Source organism: Lissotriton vulgaris, unplaced genomic scaffold (assembly GCF_964263255.1).
Source record: "Lissotriton vulgaris unplaced genomic scaffold, aLisVul1.2 SCAFFOLD_1014, whole genome shotgun sequence".
NCBI lineage: Eukaryota > Metazoa > Chordata > Amphibia > Caudata > Salamandridae > Lissotriton > Lissotriton vulgaris.
Window position 1 is genome coordinate 146,353 of NW_028253762.1, and position 12,006 is coordinate 158,358.

At 44.9% G+C, this 12,006-nt stretch overlaps 1 protein-coding gene across 2 annotated transcripts in view; it reads left to right on the forward strand.

The window, feature by feature from the left end:
- Positions 1-4,525: 4,525 nt before the first annotated feature.
- Positions 4,526-12,006, forward strand: part of LOC147660773 (palmitoyltransferase ZDHHC18-like) — a 131,734-nt gene continuing 124,253 nt past the window's right edge. For both annotated transcript variants that reach the window (XM_086951476.1, XM_086951475.1), the window contains exon 1: positions 4,526-4,867. In XM_086951476.1, the coding sequence (XP_086807602.1) occupies positions 4,653-4,867 (215 nt within the window). In that variant the 5' untranslated portion in view covers positions 4,526-4,652. The remainder of the gene's footprint in view (positions 4,868-12,006) is intronic.

The window sequence follows — 12,006 nt, forward strand, 5'->3', positions numbered from 1 at the left end:
TGACTGACGGATGATAAAAAGGATTCTAAAATGGCTATACTATTGTTGCCAGTGTCCTTGTTCCGTGAATTATAAAAATGAATATAGAAAGTGCTCCTGGTAGGGGAAACTGACCTTTCCACTATTAAAATATTTGGGGAAGGGTTATTAACCAGTCTCAAGGACCCCTTAAGGTTTAGGGAAAATAGGAATATGAGGCCACCCATGGCTCTACCCGCTCTGCTTGGGGATGCGGTAGTGACAAAACTAGTAAAGCCATCCATCCAGAAACTGTCCTCGGTATCCCATATCTCTTGTCATCCATGTCAACAGCTTGTTGATTAGCACACTCTTCAGCTCTAGCAGCCATTAACACTAGTTTGTGACTCAGAGTTTCTCTCAGCATTGGCCATCTGCATAAATCGGACAAGCATCCATCAATGACCCTGAGACGAATGGCTTCTTCATAATTAAATTACTTGAACATACAGTGTTTGATGAGTGTGTCTTTCTACAAATTCATCAATGGTTTCACCAATTTTCTGTTCTTGACTGAAAACATTTCTTTTCATAGTCAACATTTGGCATTGGATTGAACTTGAGATTCAAGGTTTCTTTGATCTGACGGTAAGTGATTTCTTTGTCAGTTTATGGCATTTTCTTTATGACTTTCTTTATGCCATCGCCAGCAAGATTTTTTAGGTATTTGATCACCTTTTTAGTATCAGTCTCTTCAAGTACATCAATGACACATTCAATGTCTCTATCCACTATTGCATTGGTCGCTGATATTTTGCATATTGGCAGTATTGAATGATGATGGTGGTTTCAACAAAGAGGCAGCATTGTAACCATTTGTTGGGATGGACGACATGGAGGGTGGGGTTCTCTTCGACAACGTCTGCTGTCCATTCGGACCCAGGTCATCCGTACCATCTCTGATTCTCTGTGATGTGCTGGCCTCTGGGTCACCATGGACAGTCTGTGGAACTCTCTTGGTCTCCATTGGAGCCTTTCACTTTCTTGGAGACCTTTGGCGTTGTTCTTAGTCGCCAACCAGCAGCTTTGGTGGTGTGCCACTACAAGTATTGGATAGCTCAGTAGGCACAACCCTCGTGCTTCTTCTTCGGTCTCTTGGCCTGCCAATGATGTCTAAGAGCTCTTACTTTTTTCAAGGCTCTGGTAAGTACATTTGCAGTATGCGTTTGTCTGTTTCCAACCACAGCGTTTTCTTGCACTTGTCTGTCGCCTTTTACTTTTCTTGACACCTGGTTGATCCCTACCTAGCAGCACTTGTAACTGCAGCATTATCACTTTGCACTATGTATGGCTCGATGTTGCGTAGTAGCGCATACCTTTATGTATGGCCTGACCAACAGGTTCTTGACCAATGATTTGTAAATTCTTTGTAAATGCTTTTGTTTTCAACTGCATCACAGCGGTTGGAACTGCGATTAGAGTCTACATGCATTCAGCATTGATTCCGTACTTAGATAACGGCACACGTGGCATGCACAAGTAGTTTGCATAGATCACGGAAAACTCTCTCAGAGAGCACAGTAAATCTTTGGGTTACTTATCCCCTATCTTGTCACTATTTGTAGTGTCTTCCCAGACAGGGTACACATAAATCACTAAGACACACATGGAGCTTGGTATTACACGTCTTTATTCGTCTGCGCATAACTGCGAACTCAAAATTCTAAAGCACCCTTCGGTGCAATACACTTTATCATTATGTCATAGCTCAACCGAGTTCATCAGGAGCCACAAGGGTTCCTGTTAACTCGCAAGACACTGCACCATATTACTAGGCCTTTGTCCCTGGTTGGCATTCCTCCACCTCCCAGAGCTGCCAACATAACAGGGTTCACCTCAAATGTAATAACTGGGATGTAGGGACACTAAAGTTTACTGTTGGTACAAGACGAAGTCTGTTACTCCTGCAGCGATACACCATCCTCTCTTGTGGACGAAGAACGATGAGATAGCTCAATATTATGTGATTTTGGGGAAATGACCTTAATCGCCATATGCCTACAAAAAAAAATAACTGCCGACTTGAGTAACTGGTGCTCATGTAAAGCGCTAGAGTACCTCCGCGTCGTGCTCGAGCTATAAAAAAACCCCAATGTAATTCACTTCTGGTTGCTGTGCATAGTTATTCCCACCCCAACCTCCCATTTAACACTATCAACCAACTTTCCCCGACTGAACGCCTTTTCATAAATCTTTATTTATGAACATGCATTGCAGGCCGACTGCTTTCACCCTGCACGTAGCTCTCTCTTCTCGTATTCGTTAACGTTTCCTCGTACGCGTTTGCGCAGTATGTTCACGACATGAAGAGACTTTTTTTAGGTCGAGCTGATGTGGCATTCATGCGAAGCATGAATGCATCAGCTCGACAACTTATGCTGCCCGTATTTAGGAGACTGGACAGCAATCAGACGCGCGCTTTCACTCTGTCAGATTTCACCTCGGGAGCGAGCTTTCTAAGCTGCGCTTGCGCAGACTAACTCGCTTCCCTAACTCGCTTCCCTCGCACGCATTAACGGCACAGATACAGCCATCCCCCACCCCTCTGCACGCACGCGCACACATACACACGCTGCCGCCCCCTCACCCCACCCACACACACACACATACACGCAGACAGGCACAACACACGCAGGCACATACAAGCGGCGCACCCCCCTCCCCCCTTCCCCGTCTTACAAACCACAGTCACGCATGCGCACATACCCAGCCACACACACTGCATACACACACTGCATACACACACGCAGACCCACGCGCACACACGCAGACCCACGCGCACACACACAGACACATTCGAACAGACACACACGCGTACACCCCCCTCCCCCCTCCCACTCACCGGGCTCTTTCGGCGTGTCTCATCTGCAGCGCTGGTCGGAGTCGGCCGGCTTCACTGCTTCCTCGGCGGCGGAGGGCGGAACTTCCTGCTGGATTGCAGGCCCCGCCCCCGTCTGGGCCAAAAGTGCCTGACTTCCGGTTTTCACGGAGCAGGGCTGCGGCGGTGATTTCTTTCTTCTTACAATAAGCAAAAATCTCGCGAAATATGTTTGCACTTGGAACTGTAAAGTGGGTGCGTCATGATCTTGAAAGCAGAGGCTGGGCAAGTATATCTTTTTTGCTTCTCTGAGCAAGTTTAGACATCTGCGTAACTGCGAGTGTTGCATGCAGATAAGATGATGAAATGAAAGGCAGGGAAGCCACCCCGAAGTTCATCAGTAAGGGTGTGGTGTCACGGCAGTCTGTTAAAAACAAGGCGAAGGAAGTTTATTCTGCAAATATAATCCACCTTTATGTGGTTAGTAGAGGGGGGAGGTGGGTACAATGATTATTTCAGTTATCAGAAGTCTGGCTTGGTAAAATTCACATGGAAACGTATTGGAGGTTGACAGGCACGAAAAGATTCCATTGCTATCGCATGCTAACGTAGCCCACTACAACGGCTCTTTGCATCGTCCCGAGGCCTTCCATCATCCATAGGACCTGTACATGCATCCCCCAGACCCTTCCACGTCTCAAGCTTGTATGTGTTCCTTTTTGTGCAGGACTTGAATCGCCATTAGATCTGTACATGCATCGTCCAGATGTGTCCACATGTGGGCATCTGTTCCTTTTGCAGACCGTGTGCCATCCATAGGGACCTGTACATGCATCCCTGTGACCTGTCCACACGTGAAGCGTGCATGCTATTTCTGCAGGCCTTGCGTCATCAATAGACCTGTACATGCATCGTTCAGATCTGCCCACGTGGCAGTGTGTTCCTAATGCAGACCTATACCATCAATAGGACGTGTACATGCATCCTCCAGATCTGTCCACATGTGGGCGTGTGCTCCTAATGCAGATCGTGTATCATCAACAGGACGTGTACATGCATCCTCCAGATCTGTCCACATGTGGGCATGTGCTCCTAATGCAGATCGTGTATCATCAACAGGACGTGTACATGCATCTTCCAGATCTGTCCACACGTGGGCGTGTACGTGTCCCTTCTGCAGACTTTTTATCAACAATAGGGCTGGTATATCCATACCACAGAGCTGTCCACACGTGGCCTTCCTCGCAGACGATATCTCATCCAGAGGACCTGTACATGCATCCTACAGATCTGCTACATACTTTTCCTGTAGACAATTTATTAGCAACGTTTCATAAACCGGACCCATACATACATCGTCCAGATCTGTCCACACGTGGGAGCGTGTTCTGTACATCATGTGACATCAATGTTTTTTTATAGTTAAAACTATTGGCATTGTAAATGACAAAGCTATTAATTTTGGTATTTTCAAAACCAACAGATAAATATAAAATTTGCCATTTACAATACCAACAGCTCAAACTTTCCTAATGCGAGACCTATTGCATTGCAAATGCTTGTTTTAAATTAAAGTCTAGCTATAGAACTCATGCATTCATATCCATATGCAGACGAACCCTCTTTCTATGGCTATGCGTTTTTGCCTACTCGACTGGCGTGCGTCTGCGCAGTGTTGTCGACCCGCCCACCTCCAGTGCGCGTGCGCAGTGGTACCACGCCGCGGTTCCAGGCAGCTCCGCTGGGTGACGCTGCCCTCGGCAGCACTTCAGAGTAGCCGAGGGCGGAAGGAGTGAGGCCGGGCTTCAGGCCCGGAATGAAGGACTGCGAGTACCGGCAAATTTCGGGGGTCACCCCGGGGGCCCCTACGCCTCCCAGCCCGCCTCCTCCTCTCCGTCGGAAATGGGAGGTGTTCCCCGGACGCAACCGTTTCTACTGCGGGGGACGACTGATGCTGGCCCGGCACAGCGGGGTGTTCGTGCTCACACTCGGGCTCATCCTCAGCACAAGCGGCCTCTTCTTCGTCTTCGAGTGAGAGTCACGGGTGATGGTTGGGTCGGGTGGGGACAGGCTGGGCGACAAGGAAAAGCCAGTATGGCATGTATAGCGGGTGCGGTACATGAGCCAGGACGAGAAAGAGGGACAGATGCAAACCAGACCCCTGGGCAGTGCACTTGGAAGGAGAATGGAGATAGAAGTCAGTGTGCCAAGGCACGAGGAGAGACATTTGAAAGGGTATGCGTGGTTGTGAGTGCATGTATGAGGGTAGGGTATAACCGTTTAAGAGAATGGAGAGGGTAGTGTAGCAGGGCGGTGAAGGGTCCAGGGGAGAAGGATGCTGGTGAACAAACACGATGAAAGGGCGCTGGTAGTAGTTTTGAGTGAGGTGGCCCGCTGTATGGATAGAAGTACACATAAGCATTTTCACTTTGAACCTTTCAGGGCGCTTTGTCAATACGAGTGGCCTGTCCCACTACCGGTTGAACAATCGGACCGATTCAGTCAGTAGTTGTTAAGGTGGCCAAAGTTTTGTTTTCCTGTGTAGTTTATCTTTTTTACCCACGCTGAATTTCTGCAGAACGGAGCTGTCCTGCCTTTGGCCGTCCACACGAGAAGTGGAGGATAAGAGCATTCCAACCAAACACCTGACATGACTGCCAGTGTCCAACTCTCACTCCTTCATTCCGGTGTTAAGCTGTAGATGAGTGCACCCCCTGCGGGCGAGGGGAAGGACCTGCTGCACACGAGGGGCCCTGTACAGTGCAGCTGTAGTAGCCCGGTCAGCTGTAGATGGAGAAAAGTCGTATGCAGCTTTCTGCCATTGAACAGCTTTGAACGTGTGAATGAAAACCACGCAGGATGCGTATATTAGGAATATACTTTTGGTGTTAGACCTGTTAAGCCTGTTTCCAAGTGCTCGCATATTGTAAGATTGGTTGACAGAGACACAAGGAGACTGTTTGTTTCATATCATCCAGTTTGTTATAGTATAGTGCCTGAGAGGGCAATCGACTAACCTCTTCCAAAGATGAAACATTTATTACCATATTGTATTTCGGTGAAATTTACTGAGACTTAGCGCTGCTCTCCATCCAAAGCTAATATCAAAATAAGTTTTTATAACCACACAGTAATCCATTCCTGTTTTTTTTAAGTTACTTTTTGATTGGTTTGTGTTATAATCGTTTATGTTTATTATGGAGTGTGGAGCACTTTGCGTAGTGCGTTCCACTTTCCAGTTAAGTGTCCTGGGTTCTGTACCTTGGCAGTTGCTGATTGACTGGCCAAGGGAGAGCCACGCATTCTCTACTTAGGAAATAATGTTCTAATAAATAGCCATTTACTTACTATCAATCAGCCTTCTGACTACTATATACATTGCAACAGTTTGCGTATATAATAAACTTAAAAGCTTCTCCCAATTTTCGTCTTACACCTGTTGATGCTTGTAGTATAAAAAACGTTGGGTTTGTGTCTCTTTTGCCCCTACCGTTCTACTACTTAATATGTCCTACAAATTGATTCACGTTCTTCGACTTCAATTGAGGATTATGCCAGAAGGGCACTGCATCTCTTCTTTTATTTTATTATTCTAGGGCCATATGCATCAACACATTTTCCCATAGACTTAGAATGGGCAAAACCCTTTGCTGCATCTGGCCCCTAGTTTCAGTTTCTCGAGAATGTGTAGTCTCTCGAGGGATTGTAGCTCTTTAAATCATGCCATGTAGTACGGCACAGCAATCGCATATTATCCAGCCAAACTCAGTATCCGGTCAAGCTTCTTTTCAGTTGGTCTAGTGGAGAGGTGGTGGTTATTATGAATGAACCCAAAAGTATGCGCTCTGTGAATCGTAGACCCCTGCCCCTCCCCCTCTGCCGTGTCGTCGGTCTTTATCAAGACAAATCTGTGGGTAGAAGATCGAAGCTGTTGACATATTTTTGTGAGTACAATTTTTTTTACTAAGGCCTACTAGGTGACCTTTCCATTGGGGAACACTTTAATAACTGTGTTTCTACGAATTATTAGGTGTAAGCCACCATTCCCTGAAATTTCTGTTTTGTTTAATTTAAGCCATGACTTGGAAACAATGCATTCTCAACATCTGGCAACCATTTTCTTAACGCATGCTTTTTAAAGTAAAACCCTGAATCATGTCACTGTTACCGATTGGCAAAGGGGTTCATTTTACGAATACAGAACATCGCAGTACACAATTAGGTTTGCTAACTGCTGCCAGATATTCGTCTAGCCTATTCCAGAGGTCGCCTACCGCCCATGATCAGCAAATGCACTTTAGCACTGACAGGAAGCAATCGCCTTATAGGCATCAGAGAGATCTTCTGATGGTCCTCAAGATGGCAAATGAATGTCCTAGGTAGTTGGGACTGAACAATTCTCTTTTTTTCTGAAATAGTGTGTGTGAGAGGCCTAAAGTATTTAGTGGGGTAACGTGTTAGGCAGACGAGTAGGAGCACTTGTGTGAGAGATCTGGAGACGGTCTGTTGCATTGTATAAGTGGAGGTAGAATGTCTTTTCATTGTATATAGGAGTCATGGTTGAAATAAAACAGCGAAACTGTAAAAGGGCTAGAGTTGGTATTATTTCTTCATTTATAGATATAAAGAGATTCTTTACAATGTAACCGTAAATGGGACTATTAATGCCCGGAAATTAAAACCTAGTGATGCTACTGTCTGTTGACCACCACTAGACACATTTGTAATGCGCCTAACATTCTCTTAAATTCAATCCTTTGTAATCTAAAGATCCGAATTAGGTAAAGTATGGTGGTTGCAACGCTTTGTGTACCTGAGCATTTAATTCTGCAGTTTATAAAAAGATGAAATAGATTTTGGGTGGAGTTGATGTTTATATTAGCTTGCCTGGTTATGTTGGTGGCTTTTCAAGTACTCCATTACTTTCCTGGCTGTCGTAAGGCTTTTAAAGTCCTTACTTGCAGCATTGGTGTACCCTTGTGGCTTTTGGGGGGCGTTAATATTTGGTAGTTTGGAGAAGCAGTACTCTTGGGGAGAGTGGTTGGTGGGGGGCGTGGGTGAAGGAAGACCGAATGCGTGCAGTGGTAGCTTAACGGCAAGTGGGTTTGGGAATGACTGACTTCATTGCTGAGTGTCAGTGTTGGGAGCCAGAAGATTCAACCAGAGACTGGAAAACTGAAGTTGGGAAAGGTTCTCAGGAGTATGTGAAGTGACTTAAGTTTAGCATGTACTGTCTGGCAATAGTGTGCTGGGTAGATAGACTAGAAGTGACTTTATGTAGTGCTTTTTATAGGGTTAGTGAATCCCCCTGCATCCTCTCGCCATCCAGAAGGCTGTGGGGCATGGACGAAGTTGATAATGGGCTCTTAGGAGACTTAGAGTTAGAGAGCAGTGGATGATTGGTTAAATAGCGGTAGTAGAGTATTTGGTGCTGTGACTGAGACCTGCTTTAACCCCTTCGATGCGGCCGCGATTCCCCTGGTGTGCTGTAAACAGCACGAACAGGGGCGGGCCGTGACGAACCCCAGCCGTCATCAGCACACGAGCACCGTAGTGCATGACGGCAGGGGTTTGTCATGAGCATGGAAGGGGTTAAGAGATCTATGGTTTTATATTAATTTGAGCACCGCGACTAGATTGTTGAATGTTACATGTGTGTATTTTAAAGATTTGCTTAAGTTGTGCAAATGTTAAATAAAGATAATGTTTTATTTGTTTTTAGGAATGTTAAATGTGATTAGCTGGCACATCTTTACTTGTTGTCAGAATATGAATTTATTTTTCCCTCTGAACCTCACTACACATTAATTAGGCATGTACACGTTTTTATTCAAGCCCATCTTCAGCCCACTCTAAGGATTACCTAATTTAACAGTGTTTCAAGAGGTGGATCAAAATAGCTTTCTCACCCAGAAGTCTGTGTGCTGTTTGTTAATCATTGTTTTATAGATTGTGACCTGTTATGAAAATATTTTTAGAAGTGTTTATGTAAACACAAGCTACCGTTTGTGTGGACCTTGAGCATCTTTACCTGGGTGTTCTTAAAGTGAGTCCAATGCAATCATTTGAAAATTGACTTTGACCCTATTCTTTTTGTGTTATTGTGATGGGAAGAACTGTCTGCATTACTAGTATTTATTCGATGTTAGTAAGACCTAGTGAAGTACTGACTTGACACAGTGAAATTCTGATAGCCATCACCCAGTACAACGTTTTTGTAGTCCAAAAAGGATTGAACATTTGTAGGCCAGAGTTTTCTAATTCAGTTAGAACCCAAACACTTGGAGACCAGGATGAATGGTTGTGTATAATCCATGTGGGATTGAGGCATTGAATTTCAATATGTAGGTGGTTGCATGCTGTGAAAGGTCAGTGATTGGGGGTCTGCGATGTGTGTGTGTGTGTGTGTGTATGTATGTATATATATATATATATATATATATATATATATATTTAGGATTGGATCAAAGCTAAGTAAATGAGAATCATGGATGTAAATATATGAAGTTCTCATTGTTTTTTATTTTATTATAGTTACCGAGATCAGAGTATGTTTATTGGTGGCTATTCATCACATAAAGATACAATTTGCACATATGTGGAAATCAAAGGTAGTTGCTGACTCGTAAGGGTAAATATTTAACTTTTGTGTTTTACTGGTTTCTTGAAAGACATAAGATGTATTGTGTGTCTTAACGGTGGGGAAGATGTTTCTTCTGTGAAGTTTTAGAGTGACCGTTTTCACTTGGACCTGCTGGCTGGTGTCAGTTTGAATGGTCCAATGAGGTTCGTTTGAACGCTGATAGATTAGATATTTTATTGTATGAGTTTTTTTTACGTTTGGAAGCGACGATATGGTAGAAAACAAATTTGATATCTGTGCCATCATTGGTATTACACAAACACAAGGAGATGATGGAGGGAGCGCTGAAACTATTCAGACGCTCACCCCCAGTCACAGATCTGGGTTGAATCTGTCGTCATTCTTTAGCTCACTTTCCCACCCCAGTTCAGACACAGATACACGCAAATCAGTTTTGACCCTGTGCCTCCTGGGAACAGTGAAGACCAAATTGCCAAGCCATGTCTTCCCTGGACCGGACACAGCATCTTGGGCCCGGGGTAACTCCCCTCATCAACCAGGCTAGCTTGAATCCAGTTGCCAAGTTTCCATCAACTGTTTTTTAGGTCTCGTGACCTACAATGAGAATTCAAGTCGGCAAAATGCTCGTGAAACCAAGGGCTTTCAGCCGCGGTTTTCTTGAGCTTCACGTGAATCACGTGAGCAAACAAGCACGCGCATTCACGCCCAGCACAGCACATCAAAGGGCTTCTCCTCCCCTAATTATTCATGGCCGGCCGCAGGCCGGCTGTACTTTCACTTTCCCAAAGGGCTTCTCCTCTCCTAATTATTCATGGCCGGCCGCAGGCCGGCCGATGTCGTTTCTCTCCTTCATTAATCTTTGTTTCTTTCTTTTCTTCCCTTTTTTCCTTTCCTTTTGTCATGCTTCTAAAACTAATGGGCGTTTTTTGCCTTTCTATCATAATTGAAGTAAATATTGTGTTTGACTGCTGTACAATCGACTGTTCAAATATTTTGCGTGACTAAACCTGCGTTTCAAGTAATACAATGTTTAGAATTGAAAATGGTTGGTACCGGTGCATCACTGGAGGGGCACGTATATTCTGGAACGAGACCTGACATTGCAGATCCCTTGCACAACCGAATGTTCACGGTCGTGCCACAGCTTGCTGTCATTTGCTTCTCCCTTCAGCTTTACGTTATAACATCTCCCTCCACCCTCGGGCACAAACAGAGCGTTTCCATTCCTCAGACGCCAATGTCCCGGCTGGTGACCGAACCATGCCAGTGCCATGTGTGCTAGTTCAAAGCAGAAACCCTTGTGTAGTTTACAGTGACACACAGTCACCCCCATTGTATTGCAGGCTTTACATGGGGGAAGGCTCCCAACACAAGGAAAACAAATCCCTTTGTTAGACACGGGGAGATGATGGATATGCCCAGGATCACAGGATGTTGAACGGACTCTGAGCTCGAACTTGGATTTCCAGCTCTAAGTCGGCAGCTCACCTCCTGCAATTCAACCTAAATATGAAGGCATCATGGCAATATGCGGCAAAGCGGAGGCACGGGAAAAACTGAATTATTTGACATTCCGTACTAGGCATATGAGATAACCAACAAGAATACGGACGGAGCGCTGAGCTTAACGCACTCACCCGCGCATTCTCGGGGCCCCCTCATGTCTGTCCGGGGCATTGCGGTGTGGACATGGAGCCATGCAGATGCACTGAAATATTTGGCCACGCGCGCTCACGACGTTTCCAGCAATTTCACATCTGCTGCTGTGGAGGGGAAAGCTCCATGTCTGCAGCTCAGCATCTGATCGCGTTGCTGCTTGAAGTGTGTATTCTCTTTCTATTCTAAAATCAATGGTACCACTGCCGCCTACACAAGGGGCTGTTGTGTTTGTGCCATCTCCCACCAGCTGCTTAAACTAATTAGCATTTAAGGACAAGGTATGGGAACATTCCTCCCCTTCTAAACTCTTTAAGTAGCTTGCCCACACGCTACCAAACGCAGCATCACTCAATTCTGCACATGTAACTTTTTATTTTCTTATCAGGTTAATTTTACTTTTTTGGCATTGTAACCTATTGTAACTATTCTATATTAATTAAGAACTTTTTTGATGAATTGCCAAAGAAAATGATGCTTTTCTTTCGTGAGAAACGGGCTGGTATTGCTGCTGGGATTAAATAAAATGATATTGGACGCACTAATTTGCGTGCAGGCACTTTGTTCGATTGTAAATAAAGACCATTTGTGATGAGATCCGGAAGGTGATACTGCATGCTATTGCCCCTTCCTGATCTGGATATAAGTCAGCTCTCTGCCAAGAAATTAAGAAAATTGAAATTGCCTTCTGAAAAAGTTTTGTGAGAAGAGGTACATGATGTGTACTTAAATCACTATAAATGAAACTCTGGCAAGCAGAACAAGTGCATACAGCTCGAACTAGAACTACAAATGTTATTGGATCTCACCCAATTACTCTGGTGGGCAGGTTTTTAAAATCGCAGGCCCACTGTCTACAAAATGTGATATCTCATCCAAGTAATCTTTCCAGAGTATCTTCTGGACATTG